At 57.4% G+C, this 14,525-nt stretch overlaps 6 protein-coding genes across 6 annotated transcripts; 4 read left to right on the forward strand and 2 right to left on the reverse strand.

Annotated features, from left to right (window-relative positions):
- Positions 1 to 294: 294 nt before the first annotated feature.
- On the forward strand, positions 295 to 1,429 carry OSTLU_31447 (predicted protein; the record flags this gene model as incomplete). The annotated part of the gene is made up of 2 exons (XM_001417349.1): positions 295 to 357; positions 698 to 1,429. The coding sequence occupies 2 exons, from the start codon at positions 295 to 297 to the stop codon at positions 1,427 to 1,429; spliced, it is 795 nt and encodes a 264-aa protein (XP_001417386.1).
- A 749-nt stretch (positions 1,430 to 2,178) lies between these two features.
- OSTLU_31448 (predicted protein) lies at positions 2,179 to 4,359 on the forward strand (the record flags this gene model as incomplete). Its single annotated transcript, XM_001417350.1, has 1 exon — positions 2,179 to 4,359. The coding sequence occupies one exon, from the start codon at positions 2,179 to 2,181 to the stop codon at positions 4,357 to 4,359; it is 2,181 nt and encodes a 726-aa protein (XP_001417387.1).
- An 857-nt stretch (positions 4,360 to 5,216) lies between these two features.
- Positions 5,217 to 7,238, forward strand: OSTLU_37273 (predicted protein; the record flags this gene model as incomplete). The annotated part of the gene is made up of 1 exon (XM_001417351.1): positions 5,217 to 7,238. A coding segment is annotated over one exon (2,022 nt), but the record flags the coding sequence as incomplete, so codon positions are not given.
- A 1,602-nt stretch (positions 7,239 to 8,840) lies between these two features.
- Positions 8,841 to 10,682, reverse strand: OSTLU_10153 (predicted protein; the record flags this gene model as incomplete). The annotated part of the gene is made up of 2 exons (XM_001417595.1): positions 8,841 to 8,895; positions 9,511 to 10,682. Coding segments are annotated over 2 exons (1,227 nt in total), but the record flags the coding sequence as incomplete, so codon positions are not given.
- A 901-nt stretch (positions 10,683 to 11,583) lies between these two features.
- On the forward strand, positions 11,584 to 13,029 carry OSTLU_36881 (predicted protein; the record flags this gene model as incomplete). Its single annotated transcript, XM_001417352.1, has 1 exon — positions 11,584 to 13,029. The coding sequence occupies one exon, from the start codon at positions 11,584 to 11,586 to the stop codon at positions 13,027 to 13,029; it is 1,446 nt and encodes a 481-aa protein (XP_001417389.1).
- Positions 13,030 to 13,235: 206 nt separating this feature from the next.
- OSTLU_15241 (predicted protein) lies at positions 13,236 to 14,301 on the reverse strand (the record flags this gene model as incomplete). The annotated part of the gene is made up of 1 exon (XM_001417596.1): positions 13,236 to 14,301. A coding segment is annotated over one exon (1,066 nt), but the record flags the coding sequence as incomplete, so codon positions are not given.
- Between the last annotated feature and the right edge of the window lie 224 nt (positions 14,302 to 14,525).

Raw genomic sequence — 14,525 nt, forward strand, 5'->3', positions numbered from 1 at the left:
ACATTCGTGTTGTGACTATTTTCTACACTATCCCACTACGCCATCACACGTCCCCTCGCGTCTCGGCCGCCGACAAAGACGACGAAGCCTCGACTCGACGAAAACGGTCCCGCGCCCGCCCCCCTCGCAAAAGATTCCTCTTCGGCACGCGTAGGAATAAAAAACCAAAATCACCCCGAAACCCCGTATACAACGTGAAACGAGTCGATGTACCGCGCACCCCATTTGTGCGACGGCGTCCCCCGCCTCGTCGTCGCGGCGTCGTCGTCGCGGCATCGCGCGACGCGTCGGACGATGAAGTTCGGTCAGCTCTTCGCCGCGACGACGGCGTCGATGGCGCCGAACGTGCGAGAGCAGGTGCGCGACGCGAACGCGCGAGCGCCCGGAACGACGCGACGACGACCGCGCGAACGACGACCGCAAAACGGGGCGACGGGCGATGGCGCGGTAGAATATTCCCAGCGCGCGACCGTCGCGGAGGGGGGGGGAGGGCGCGCGTCGCGCGCGTCGCGCGCTCTAAAGAGAGACAAGAATGCGCGCGAAGGATGCGCGCGAGGACGCCGCGAATGGGGACGGTTCGCGCGCGATGGTGGGCGTCGAGCGCGCGAAGACGGCGAACGGAGGGCGGCGAGACGCGCGAACGACTCGAGGGCGTTGACTGACGGATTCACGCGATGCACGCGCGCGGGAAGCGTAGTTTTTGGATTATAAACTCTTGAAACAGGTGTTAAAGACACTTCCGGAGAATAAGGGCGATGTGAAGCCCGCGACGGCGGGGGAGGTTCACGCGGGGGAGCGGGCATTCGTGCAGGCGCTGTCCAACGAGTTGAAGAAGTTTAACGAGTTCTTCATGAACAGAGAGGAGGAAATCGTCATGAAGGAGGGTCATTTGCAGCAGTTATTCGATCAGAACGAAGAGCGCATCGCGAGCGCGTTGAGCGCGGGGGTGTACGACGACGCGTGTTTGGCGGGAGACACGGGCATTTGCCAGAAATTTGCCAACTTTCACGGAGAGCTCGTGTTGTTGGAGCACTGGACCAATTTAAACTACGCGGCTTTGGTGAAAATTTTGAAGAAGCACGATAAGCGATCGAGCTTGGCGCTGCGTTCTCCTTTCCTAGTCAACGTCCTGCAGCAGCCTTTCTACAGCACGGAGGTGCTCACGGCGATGATCGGTCGCGCCGAGGAGCGATTCCGCGCCATCGAGCACAGGATTCGAGAATTCTTGGGCGAGCACGTCCCGCGCGCTGAGCTCGGGACATCGCCGCAGGTGCAACTGAGGGTATCATCGGACGGAAGCGAGATTAGCGACGACGACGACGACGCCTATTCCATCGAGCACACCAAAGCCGCTCTGAACTGCTGGCAAGGTTTGGACAAGAGCGAGGCTTTGCAAAACCCGCTCGGCACGCCTCACGACGTTCAGTGAAAACTTACGCACTAGTTTCTCGCACTCCCACCGCGCGTCGTGACATCTCGCGCGTGAATGACGCATATTACCCTAGCTCAGCCACACGTCTGGCTGACCACCATTCTTTCCTTGTTGTAAGCTTTTTTTGTTAACTTGGCCTCGAACCGTCTTGTCTCGCGCGCGCGCATCACGAGCCATTCATCCGCGCGTCGTCGGACCGATCGATCGGCGCCGAAGCGAAGGGACGCCACGCACTCACCTCCAGAGTCGAGACCGCGCGCGCGCGACATCGACGCGCGCTCGATACGACGGCGCAAATGCGACTCCTCGACGGGTCGCCCTCGGCCCAATACGTCGTTTCACGCGAGCTCGTCGTTATGCTCGACGCGCCGCGCGCGGGCGTGCCTCGGCGCGTGCGCGAGCGATTCGAAAGTGCGAGCGAGACACATCCATCATCCAACGACGAACGACGAGCGGTGTCGAACGAGCGCGACGTTGAGGTAGGCTGCGAGTCAAGATACGAACAGCCTTTTCTGACGACGCGACTCCATGAAACTGACGTGACTAACGACGTGACTGACGACGTGACTGACGACGCCTCGTCGCGTGAGCTGCAGATCGCTCGAGCATTTCTCGACGCACGGTTGAACGGTGAGCACGAATACGAAGGCTTTGAAGCGCTACTGTGCGACGAATCCGTGATCTCTCTGACGACGCGACTTCTCGCGCGCGTCGAAGAGCGCGGCGAAGCCAAATTTCCAGCGAAAATGGTTCTGAGCGCGTACATGATTTGCTACCACGCCGATGTGGTCCTCGGTGGTTCGAACGCGAAGGAGGTACCGTGCGAAGAAACGTCGCTCATTGATTCATCCAAGGCGTTGGTTAACGCGTTCGACGCGCTCGCACTCACGATGTCGCGCTCGGGCACGTTCACAGCCACCATCACGAACGCGTTCGAGCGCGCTTGGCACACGTGGACTGCAGATTTCAAAATTTGGAAATCGAAAGACGCGTTTAGTTTGACCCAAGAGCTCATACGAATCGGTGTTGCGATGGAGTCTTCGATGATTCGTGTGTGCGGCGCTCGCGGCGCGCTCGATTCCACAGTCGATCTCGGTGAAGAACGCAACGCGATACGCTCCGCACAATCGCACGATCGCGCGCTTCTAAGAGAGAAAGTCTTCACGCTTTCGGGTAAAAGCGCAGTCGACGAGTTCGATGCGATGATTACAAGAGTTCGAGCCGCGGGCTTAAGCGACGAAGAGTCAGCGAGGGCAAAGGATACTCGCACGGATCGGCTCGACGAACGTCGGCGTAAACGGGAAGCCACGAGCGCTCAAATCGCCGCTGCGATCGAAAAGGACAAAGAACGCGCTCGTCAGCAGATGGCTGGTGAAGAAAACGTTGTTTCGAACTTTGTCGAAATGCAAAAGGATCAGATTTTACACGAATTAATGCTGGACCCCGAGTGGAAGCTCAGAGCGCCACCAAAGTCACCCGTTGAGGACGATCCCGTACGCGAGCAGGTCGTACAAATCATGAAGAAGGCGTTCTGGGACATGGTGTACGAATCACTTGTTCATGATACGATCGACACATCTATCGTTCGCGCTCGAATTTTCGAATGGAAAGACGCCATCATCGACGACACTTTGATTTTGGATCGCCAGACGACGGAGAGCTTGGAACTGATCCAAAATTCACTCAGCCTCATCGACGTCAACTATCTTGAAGCGAGCATCTTGCGCATGGAAAGCACACCTACAGACACATCAGAAGCTTTGCGAACCTCGCTCGATCATGGTTACACGGCTCTCAATGCGCTCGCGAATGGTTCCGTGAAGGACGATCTTAGCGCTGCGTTTGACAATCTGACGCGAGAACTCGAGACGGCGACGAACGCGGACAAATTCACTTTATCTCGAGCGATTGCTGATGCTTTGGCGTTCTTGTTTGATTTTCGCGAGCGTATACACCAATCGATGAGCCTTGAAGCAGCCAACGAGGCGATTGATGCACTCCGCGAGACGCTCGCGGTGATGCCAGATGGCATCGAGTACGCGACAACGCGCTTCTTGCATCGATTTGATGTGAAAGTCGGGGAGACCGAACTCGCACTTGCGTTTCCTCGCACGTGTGCTTGGCTTGAAAGCGTCGTCGAAGAGCTTCCGACGCTCGATGCGACATTTGCACCTCTTCTCGATTCTCTCAATGTCGACCGCTGGCGAGGCGTGCGTCTGAGGAGCGGTTTCGAGACTCGAGCCGAGGGCGCGCAAAAGACTTCTTCGGAAGTAATCAGTTCAACTTTACATCCGACCCGGGTCATGTCTGTGAATGGTGTTTGTCGTGTCGCCTTTGCACGATTGGTTACCAATCCCAACGCCATGATTCAAGACTTTATCCCGGAAACGCTTGAAAACGACGTGCAACGCATCGATTACTTTTGCCGTGAGTTTCAGAACATTCAAACGCTTGCCGCTTGTTTGATGCTCTCCACGCAACTCTGTCGCTTAGAGGTTTTCGTGGATGTGGACGCGCTCATCGATCGAGTCGCGGTTCTGCTCTCTTCGGAACGAGACCTACCGGCGATGTCTCGCGTCGCCGAGGTCCTCTCCGCGACGCTCCCGACGTCCGACGGCGCCCAAACCATCACCAACATGCTTCGCAAGCTCACGGGTTCCGACGATTGCGCCAATCCGATGTCTGTCGCCATCATCAAGGCCATACGATCCGCGCTCACGATTCGTCTCCTTCACGGCTTCGAAGGCGAAGCCGTTGATAGGGCGTGCGACGCCCGGCTCGCCGCAGTCTTCGCGTCGCGTCTCCGTCCTCGCGTCGACGCCATCGCTCGCGACGCCGCGCGAGTGATCAATCTACACGCCACAGTGCGCGCGCCCGTGGTTTCGGCCTTAGTGAACGACTTGCTCGCCAGAGATGATGAAATTTAACGCTCTTCTTCGCGAATCAGAGGCACCCGGCGCTTGAAGAATCTTCAATGAAGATGAACCGCTTTTCCGTTGCCCACGCGTCAGAATTCTGCATTCAGCGACTCGCGCGGCGAGCACGCCGCGCTCGAAACGCCGCCAAGTTGTCGCAGGAGAACAACGATGTGTGCGCGCGCGACGAATCCACCGTCGCGCGCGACGAAGCGCGCCAAGGCCTGCTGTCGCTCGCGCGCGTCGCGAGTCGACGCGTCGATCGCTCGTTACGACGCATGCGCGCGTCAATCAGTCGTAGACGCTCCAACAAAGGAACGGATGGCGAAGCGTGCTTAGTTTTACACGGATGGCGAAGCAACGCCGACGTGAGCGCGCTGCATGCGCGAAGGTTGCGGCTTTTGAAGCGATTTAGAAAGGCGTCGTGCGTGAATGGCTCGGAGGAGGCGCCGCACGCGGCGGACGAGACGACGTCTGAATTAATCGATGGACCGTGGTTCTCCTGGGTCGACGACGCGAGTGATGATACGTTTGAAAATTTGGAAAGCGAGCGAGCGACGGCGTTAATGACGGCGGCGCGATCGGTGGCAAAGTTTGCCATCGAACACGGGCCGTTCAAGTGCGCGGTGGGATTTTCGCAAGGCGGCGCAATGATCACGTTGTTGTCCAACCCGCAGGTCTTAAGCATGCTGGGGATCGAAGGGGGCTATTTGTGGGACAGTGCGGTGATTTGTTGCGGCGCGTCATCTTCATTGCTCGATCTCGCGGCGACGAAGTGGGGTATCGACGTGCGCTCGTCGGCGTCGCCGATGCCGTCGTTGCACGTGTTCGGTTTTCAAGACAAATTCAAACCACAAGGTGAAGTGCTCATGAATACGTTCCGTGCGTACGACAGCGAGGACCAATTGATCAGACACGCTCTGTATTTAGACTGCGGTCACACGTTGCCGGCGTCGCTCGAGACGGACACTGGTTTTCACGCCGAATTCGACGCCTGGCTCGAGGCGGCGACCGAGGCGGCTCCCCGTCGTTACAGGTCAAACGAGTTCGATGAAGATGTTTTGTTCGACGACATCAAGTCGCTAGAGTATAAGTCGCTCAAGTTTAGTAATCAGCCCACCATCGAGCGCGCTGAGGCTGATATTGAGAGAGCAGAAGCGGAGGGCGCACGCGCCGCCCAAGCGACGACATTTGCTTCAGCCAGAACTCTCGCCCGAAACATCGATGTAAGCACCGCAACTGCGCCGAGCGGGAATGATCTCACGTTCAACACGCGCTGTGCGAGTTTGGTTCAGTGTAATGTGTCGCTAAAGTCAAGCAGAGTGAATATTCTTGACTTTCTAGCGAGGGCGCCTCGAGCGTCTCCGCTTCTTCGAAGCTTGGACGGGGCAACATTGACGTACGGGCAAGCGATCGACTTCATAACAAAAGGGGACGGTGATTTACGTAAACTTGGGGCAGATTCGTCATCTGTTTTTGCGTATAATGTCCCTCCAGGCCCGGTCGGTGCGCTAGCTTTTCTCGCCGTCGCGTCGCAGTGCACCGCCGTCCCTTTGGACCCCGGCATCGCCGAGGAAGACGCCTACGAAGCCCTGACGTCGTGTCGAGTGTCAATGCTTGCGTTATTTCGAGGAACCGACACTGAAGCAATTGAAACGGCAGCTTCTCGAGCTCATATACCGATTAAATGGTTCGTGATGACGGAAGCTGATACTAAACTTGCCGGTTTGTACGCGCCGGAATCGTCTCAATCGTCAACGAGTGACGTCGCGCCGCTCGTACAATCGAGTGAAACGATCGGTCTTTTGCTTCGAACTTCTGGGACGACATCCAAGTCAAAAGTTGTTCCGTTGGTTATCGGCGCGTTGACTTCAAACGGCGCTACGCTGGCGGCTTCTCTTGAACTCAAAGCTTCAGACGTTTGCATCAACGCCATGCCTCTTTTTCACATCGGTGGCCTTTCGTGTTCCATCTTGGCGACGATCGCGGCGCACTCTTCTGTCATCTGCTGTCGTAAGTTTGACGCTCAATCGTTTTATGACACCATTACGACGTCGCATGAAGTCAAACCGACGTGGTACTCAGCAATACCGACGATTCATTTGACAGTACTGCAATACGGTCAAGCTGTGGCTCGTGGCGCAAAGCCATCGCATGCTCTTCGTTTCATACGCTCTGGCGCGGCGGCGCTCAGCCATGCCGACGCAGAAAAGTTGCAACGATTTTGGGACGTGCCGATAATACCGACGTATAGTATGAGTGAACAAATGCCGATCACTGGTAAAGGTGTCCACGTTCCGCTCGCCGAGCGTGCGGATACCGTGGGCCAGCCTCTCTGTTGTTCGTTTGCGCTCGTCGGTGATGGTCATTGCAGACTCACGGCACCTTTTGGACAGCAAGGTGAACTCGTCATCAGCGGTGATAACGTGATGACGGCGTATCAAGATGCGGAAGAAGCTAACAATAAGACTTACTTCTACGTTGCCGATAAGCGTTACCTTCGCACTGGCGACATCGCAAAGATGGACCACGATGGGTTTGTGTACTTGACTGGTCGTAGTAAGGAACTTATCAAGCGCGGGGGTGAGCAAGTGAGCCCATTAAAAGTCGAGGCTGTGCTCGTGCAGCATCCATACGTGCGTGTTGCGGTAGTCTTCAGCGTTCCTTCGGCGCTTTGGGGAGAAGAAGTGGGCGCCGCGATCGTATTGACCGACGACTTTGATGGGCACGAAGACTCGGCGCTCTCTTCAATCAAGTCTTTCATGGGAACATCGAAAGAACTATCTCGATTTGAAATTCCTGTACACTGGAAATTTGTCGCTGACGAAGATTTACCCAAAACATCGACGAAAAAGTATAAGCGTGCGGGTTTGGCCGAGATTTTAAACGTCGCGAAGAAAGTCGACGCGTGCACTTTGCGGCACTCTAAAAAGGTGACGACCCCGTCGCATGGTCTTGCAGGCTTGCGCTATTGTATGGCTGTAGGTGTGATGTTTAACCACATAGGTGCCATTTGGCAAGGCGAGGACGAACGTGATCCTTTGACGTATGGTCCAGCGTGGATGTCTGCCAAGGCGACGACGTTTTACTTTCCAGCGACAACTTTCTTTGTGCTGGGTGGCTTCACGCTCAGCGCCGCACTGAACGGCAAGGAAATCACAAAAGGAACATGGGGATCGTTCTATAATTCAAGGTTTCAAACACTCTTTCCTCTGTACTTGCTGTCTTTGTTTCTCGGTCTGATCAACGTCCTCGTGGTGTGTCGCCCGGAAACTTTTAGTAGCGAATTTAGCTGGCAACCACATAACGCAACGCTCACGCTCGACTCTGGGGCGTGGGCGCAATGCCAGACCGGTCCAGTGGAGATGCCCTACGGCGCTTGGCTCTTCATGACCCTCATCGTTTTCTCTTTCGGGTTGCAAACTTGGTTCCCGCTGTGGCTTCTCAGCTCGTGGTTCATGTACTACACGTGGTTCAACGGCGTTTACTATTTCATTATTCTCGTGTTTCCTTTCATGCACAACGCGCTCGCTCGCGTCAAAGGCGAATTCAAAGCCGTACTGAGATGGTTCATCGTTTACTGTGTCGGTACTCTTATCACCGCCGGGCTTTTGGGATTGTACTACGCCTTACCGGCGTGGGAAGAGCACGACGATGTCGCCAAAGTGAAGAGCTGGAAAGAAAATGTGCAGAACATCTACGCACTCAGCACAATGATGTTTCCGCCGTATTGGGTGCCATGTGTCGGTACGGGTATGGCCGCATACTTTTGGTACGACGCCGTACGGCCAGTAGAGTCGCACAAGCGCGCGTTGTACGGCCACTGCGCCGATGTGCTCACGCTCGCATTTTTCGCCTTCCATCTCGCCCATTTCCTTGACATTGATTGGCCTTATCCGACCAACGTCACGGGCAAGATGTGGGAAGTTGTACCCGAAGAGCATCATCGCTGGGATACAGGCATCAATCGCTATGTATGGAGCGTCATGATCACTCGGTTGTATTCTCCGTTGATCGCCGTCTGGATCGCTCTGCTGTCGATACCGAAGGGCAGCCGAACGACTCGCCTTCTTGAATCAAACTTACTAAGCAAAGTGCTCGCCCCGACGAGTTATGGTTGCTTCTTGTTCCACCAGATCATTGGACAGTGGTATTGGTGGGCGACTCGTAATGGAAATGGCATCAAGACCGCAGACGTTGGCGACAAGACGTCGTGGATGTGGTGGGCGTATCCGAAGGAATATTACTGGTTCTCGCCGCAGCCGTTACCTGTGGCGTGGTACGAGTTCTTCTTCATCGTCGGAATGACGACGTGCTTTTCGGCGGCGGTAGACAGGTGGCTCAATACTCCACTGACGGTGCTATGGATCAAGTTTATAACCTTCTTCCGGAATATTATATGGCCGAATTCGGCGAAGAGCGCGGAGACTTCGGGTAGCAGCGAGGAGTCGTCGCCTGAAGACGCGGTGATCAAAGCAGTCGCCGCGGTCACGGGCGTCGACGAACGAGTGTCTCTCGACGACTCCTTTGATGAGATCGGTCTCGTTTCTGTCGGTCTGCCAGTGCTCGTGGGTATAATCAACGCCGGCGAACAATTCGCCGTCATCTCGGCTCAAGAAATAGCGACGTGCGCGAACCTTCGTGACGTCGTCAGAATAATCGCTTCCAAGCGTGAATCGGCTCGATCGAGTGTAGGGTTTGGAACTAGAAGCTCTCTGTAATAAGTTATCACACGCTAAGCATCATCGTCACTCAAACGACGACGAGTTGCGTATCCTCTCCTTGTGCTCGTGCGCCTCGCGTCCGAGGAAAACCTTTGCTCGACTGATTCAGTCACGTCACAACCCAGACGCCATGAACTCGATCAAGCGTGCGATCGCGCGCGTGCTGGCGTCAGACGAGTTACACTACGCCATCATCCCCGTCATCATCATCGTCGGTATGAACACGACGCCGAAACCGAGCATTTTGTCGCTCTTGACGCCGATTTAGACGAGTGTAGAGATCTAGAGATTAGCAACGAACGAACGCATCGACCGCGACACGGATACGAGTGTAATGAAAACGAAGTGGTTTGTTACAAGTTGCGCGTTTTAGCTTCGCTCGCGCAGGCGTCGATCAAAGTCGGAGAGGTCGTAATCATCGCCGGCGCCCTCGTTGGACGTGTACACGGCGTCACCCACGACGCGCTGGGACGCAGCTGAGCTCGCGGCGGCGAGCTTGGCGGCTAAACGAGGCTCTGGACTCGCGATACGGCGAGCTGCGAGCAATCGAGAGTTATTGCGAGCATCGATTTCCCGGTTCTTGCCTTGGTTGCGGAAATAGCGCAACAGCGGAACGACGAAGAATAATACGCCGTAGCTCAGTAAACCGGGGAGCAAGCCCGAGAAGGCGCGCGCCAACTCCACGTACTCTCGGGTGCGGTACATGATTTGCGGGTCGTTAATCATCTGCGCCAAAATCACCACCCCCACTAAGTTCGCAACGCCGAGTAAACCCGCTTGAATCTTTTGCGACGGCTCGGCGAGCGAAAACACCCATCGCTCCTCTTGCGCCAACGCCTCACTTTCGCCTCTACTTCGCGCCGTTGTTTTTCCAGCGGTGGACTCCATGTTAGGAAATCGATAAATGATCGATCCTGTGACGGTATTCACCTCTGGCGTGCCCTCGAAGCGGGTGAGCGCGGGCAAGACAAAGGACTCGTCTTCGTATCCCGCCGTGTCCAGAAACGGCGCCAACTGCTCCGCCGTCACAACGCCCTTATTCTTTTGAATCAAGCGTCCAACCAACTCCCAACGCCGCTTTTCGAAATCCAAGTTCGGATCGCCGTCGCCGAAAACAAAACTGAAGACAGCCTCAAAAAAGTTCATCTCTCTGTCGCGTCTTCGCGGTCGGCGATAGTAGTACGGATCCCAATACCAAAACAAATCAAACGGCGAAATGTAAAAGCGCGGCCCAGCGAAGCCACCACCGCGCCGATCTGAACGATCGTCACTACTCTTGGCGCTCATGAGGGCGAAGATGGCGGTGTAGACAATCATCACGCTCGCCACGAGCGACGTTCCAAACGCCACGCGAAAAACGTACGAAGCTAAGCTTTTCGCCCCGCTCACGATCGGTTCGATCTTCATCTTGAACGATTTCGAGCTCAAAATCCCTCGTGTCGACCTGGGAAACACGTATGTGAGATCGCCCGCGCTGGATACTTCCAAAGTCGCTCCTGTGTCCGCCGCCAGCGCGTTGAGCGCCTTTTGCGTCTCGAACACGCTCGCCCCCGAAATCGAGCTCACGTCCCCCACAGTGGCGCGATACTGCGCCTTCTCGATCGCTTTAAGTGTTTTTTCGCGCAATTCAGCGTTCAAATCATCGCTCTCCACGCGTCCTCCCGGGGCGACGGCGAGCTTGTCGTCCTCCGCGAGCGCGCTCTCGCGAGGCAGGTCCAACTCGACTCGATCGTCGTAGTCCCATCCTCCTCGCGCGCGCGTCGTCACCGCTCCATCGCGCGCGCGCGCGAAGCGCGTCTTTCGCGCGACGCGCCCGTCCTCAGCGCGCGTCGCCGCGTCGCTCGCCCGCGCGCGCGACCTCGTCGGCGTCATCTTGGACGACGCGCGAACGACGACGACGACGACGCGCGGCGACGACGACGACGCGCGCGCTCGAACGGCGCCGACCGCGAGCGGCGGCATCGCGCGCGAGTTGTGCGTCGTCGGCACCGCGGTGGCGCGCATGTCGATCGAAGCGAAGGGCGCGTCGTGAGATGACGCGATGCGACGCGAAGGACGAGCGAGCGACAGTGCGAGACGCGCGACGCGCGCGATGTCTCGCAAGGGCGGATGGGGACGCGGGGACGAGGATGATTATTACGACGATTACGACGACGACGAGGCGTACGACGACGACGACGAGGCGTACGACGACGACGACGAAGCCGCAGGCGCCGGGCGCGAGGCCCTCGAGCGAGCCGAGGATGGCGAGCGCGCGACGACGGGCGCGAGGGCGGCGAAGACGAGCAAGGCGATGGAGTTGATGAAGACGAAACCGACGCCCACGCGCGTGGGGATGAAAGAGATCGAGGCGCGGATGGCGGCGGAGAGAAACGCGAGGTATCCCGCGGCGCCGCGCGGGCCGAGCGGAGGCGGCGCGAGCGCGGGGAAGTTTGCGTTCGATACGCCTTCACCGGACGCGGCAGCGGCGGCGGCGCGAGCGCGGGGGAGTAAGTCTGGGGCGAGCGCGGCGATGGAAACGACGGAAACGCTCGTGAAAGAATTTGCGGCCAAGACGCGAGTCGGCGGCGACGCGACCGCGTTTGCGGGATACGAAGCTTCGAGCGCCGAGCGCGCGGCGTACACCTCACCGGAGGGCGGTGACGTGCACGTCGTGATATTAGGACACGTTGATGCGGGGAAATCGACGCTTAGTGGGCGATTGATGTACGCTTTGAAAGCGGTCGATGACAGAGCGATGCATAAAAACGTGCGCGATTCCAAGGCGAGCGGGAAATCGTCGTTCGCCTGGGCTTGGGTGATGGACTGTAGACCGGAAGAACGAGAGCGCGGGGTGACGATAGACGTCAGCATGAAGCGATGTGTGTTAGATGGACATCGACAGTTGGTAGTTTTAGATGCTCCTGGGCACAAAGATTTCGTGCCGAACGCGATTTCCGGCGCGTCGCAAGCCGACGCGGGCGTTTTGGTCATTGACGGCGCGATGGGTGGATTTGAAAACGGTTTCGCTGCGACTCCAGGTCACACGGGACAAACGCGCGAGCACGCGCGATTGGCGCGGGCGCTTGGTTTACATTCCCTCATCGTCGTCATCAATAAGATGGACTGCGTTGAGTATGGAGAGGAGCGATTTAGATTTGTCGTCGATGCGCTTCAAAACTTTCTCATCGACGACGTCGGTTTTAGCCAAGAACAGCTCACGTTCGTGCCGGTTTCGGGGATTGAGGGTACAAATATTTCGCCCGATGACGCGGCTGCATTGCCCGATGCATTGGCCTCGTGGTATCGAGGCCCGACGCTCGTAGACGCGTTGCGAGCGGTTAAAATTCCATCTCGAGGAGCGCCGAAACCGCTTCGCATGCCAATCGCAGACATCATCACCGAAGTGCGCTCTCTCGGTGGAGCCGCGTGCGGTGGTAAGATCGAAGCTGGAAGCTTGATGAAAGGTCAAAAGCTACTCGTGATGCCGGCCAACGTTTCGGCCACTGTGAAGTGCGTGGAAGTGGACGGAATAGCCGTCGACTTTGCGCCGATTGGCACATCCGTGGACGTCGGCTTGAGCGACGTGGATTCGCGGCATTTAGAAGTCGGGAGCGTTTTATGCCATGCGTCGCATCCAATAACGCCCACGGATGAGATTGAAGTCCGTGTGCTCACGACGGACATGCTTCGTGTGCCTTTACTCAAAGGCTCAAGGGTTGTTTTGCATTCGCACATGCTCGCGTGCGACGCAACGATTGAGGAACTCGTCGCGCAAGTGGACACGGTGACGGGAGACGTGGTAAAGGCAAGTCCTCGGTGTATTACGCGCGAACAGAGCGCTATTTTGCGTATTCGCACGTCTAGGAATATTTGCGTCGAACCGGTCGAGATTTCACCGACGTTAAGCCGCGTGACGCTTCGCATGAATGGCAAAACCATGGCGCTCGGTGTGGTGACTGCGATTTGGCGCTCTTAGTTGGCTAATTTCTAATTTCTACTTTGGAACGCCGTACACGACTTGATTCGCGCCTTCTATATCTAGATACTGTACTTCGCCCCCCGTTTTTCGCGCGAGATAATCCACGAGCGCCATTCTCTCGGTCACCGGCGCGCCGTCGCGGTCTCGTCTGTGCTTGAACAAATCCGGAAAGACGCAACACGGAACTACGGCGAACGGCTTACTGTATTGCAGCGCGAAATCGACGATCGCTTCGGTGGCCTGATCTGGATGCATACCGATAATGGCCGAACAATCTTTGAACTGTGCGAAATTTTCACTGGAAAACTCTGTTCGAATTTGCTCGCACAGCATCGATTCCGCCTCCGGCGCCGTCGACTCGTCCGTCTTCAACTTCTTCTTCAGCCACTTGTGCTGTTTCTTGTTCAGCTTTCGCTCGCGCGGTTCGACAAGCGTGCTTTTGATTCCTAATTTTGTATGTAACTCAAACGACACATCGCCTCGTCCGCCCGCGACGTCCAAAACGCCGGTACCCGCGTTTAAAACTTCGGCGCCAAACTTTTCGAGCAAAAATTGCGCGAATCGCTGCGCACGCATTTGTTTGCTCGCCACCGAGTCTCCGTGCGGGTCCCCGCACTCTTTAGCCGCGATTTCCCGTCTATTCGCCTTACGCGCCGCGATCCATTCGCGTTGCACCGCTCGATCGTGCGCATACTTGCACTTGTCGCCTTTGGCGCAAAATGCGTTATTGATGAAGAACTTGCACGCGCCGACGCTCGCTCCGTCGGCGACTCTCGAACTCGCCTCGCCGCCGATCCCACTCTCGCCTCCTTCGTTCGGGAGGTACAACTCGCGCTGAAACGCTTTCCCTGGATTCACTTTCGCCCACTCTTCGACGATCTCGACCACTTCCTCGCACGCCAACGACCACTCGCCGTGCGCGTTCGCCGCTCGCCGCGAGAGCGTCCCGCGAAACGCGCCCGTGTTCCCGAGCTTCAACGACGTCTTTTGCGCCCACGCCACGTCTTCGTGCGTCACGAACGCACCATGCGACGCCTTCACCACCATTTCGATCAGCTCGCCAGCGCTCAACGCCGCGTGCGCCCGCGCGCGTCGTCCGTCGTCTCGCAAAGTCGCGTCGTCCGCGCCAACCGCCGCCGCATCGAGCGCGTCGTCCACGCGCACGTCGTAAAATGCCAAGCGCTTGCTCACGCGACGTCGACCGATGATGCGTCCGCGCACGATGACGTCAACCGCGCTCGCGCCGTCGTCGGCGGCGGCGGCGCGCATGACTGCGCGACGCGATGCGACCGACGCGCGTCAAAGTGACGCGCTCGGGGCGACGACGACGCGCATCGGGATGACGACGTCGGTGACGCCGGCGCGCGGCGCGAGGTGTGCGCGAGGTGTGTCCGCGCGCGCTCTGGCGCGCGCAGACGACGCGCGACGCGCGACACACGCGCGCGGCGCGGCGTCGAACGCGATGGATAAAACGCGCGGCGAAACGACGACGA

Source organism: Ostreococcus lucimarinus, chromosome 4, assembly GCF_000092065.1.
Source record: "Ostreococcus lucimarinus CCE9901 chromosome 4, complete sequence".
NCBI classification, from domain to species: domain Eukaryota; kingdom Viridiplantae; phylum Chlorophyta; class Mamiellophyceae; order Mamiellales; family Bathycoccaceae; genus Ostreococcus; species Ostreococcus sp. 'lucimarinus'.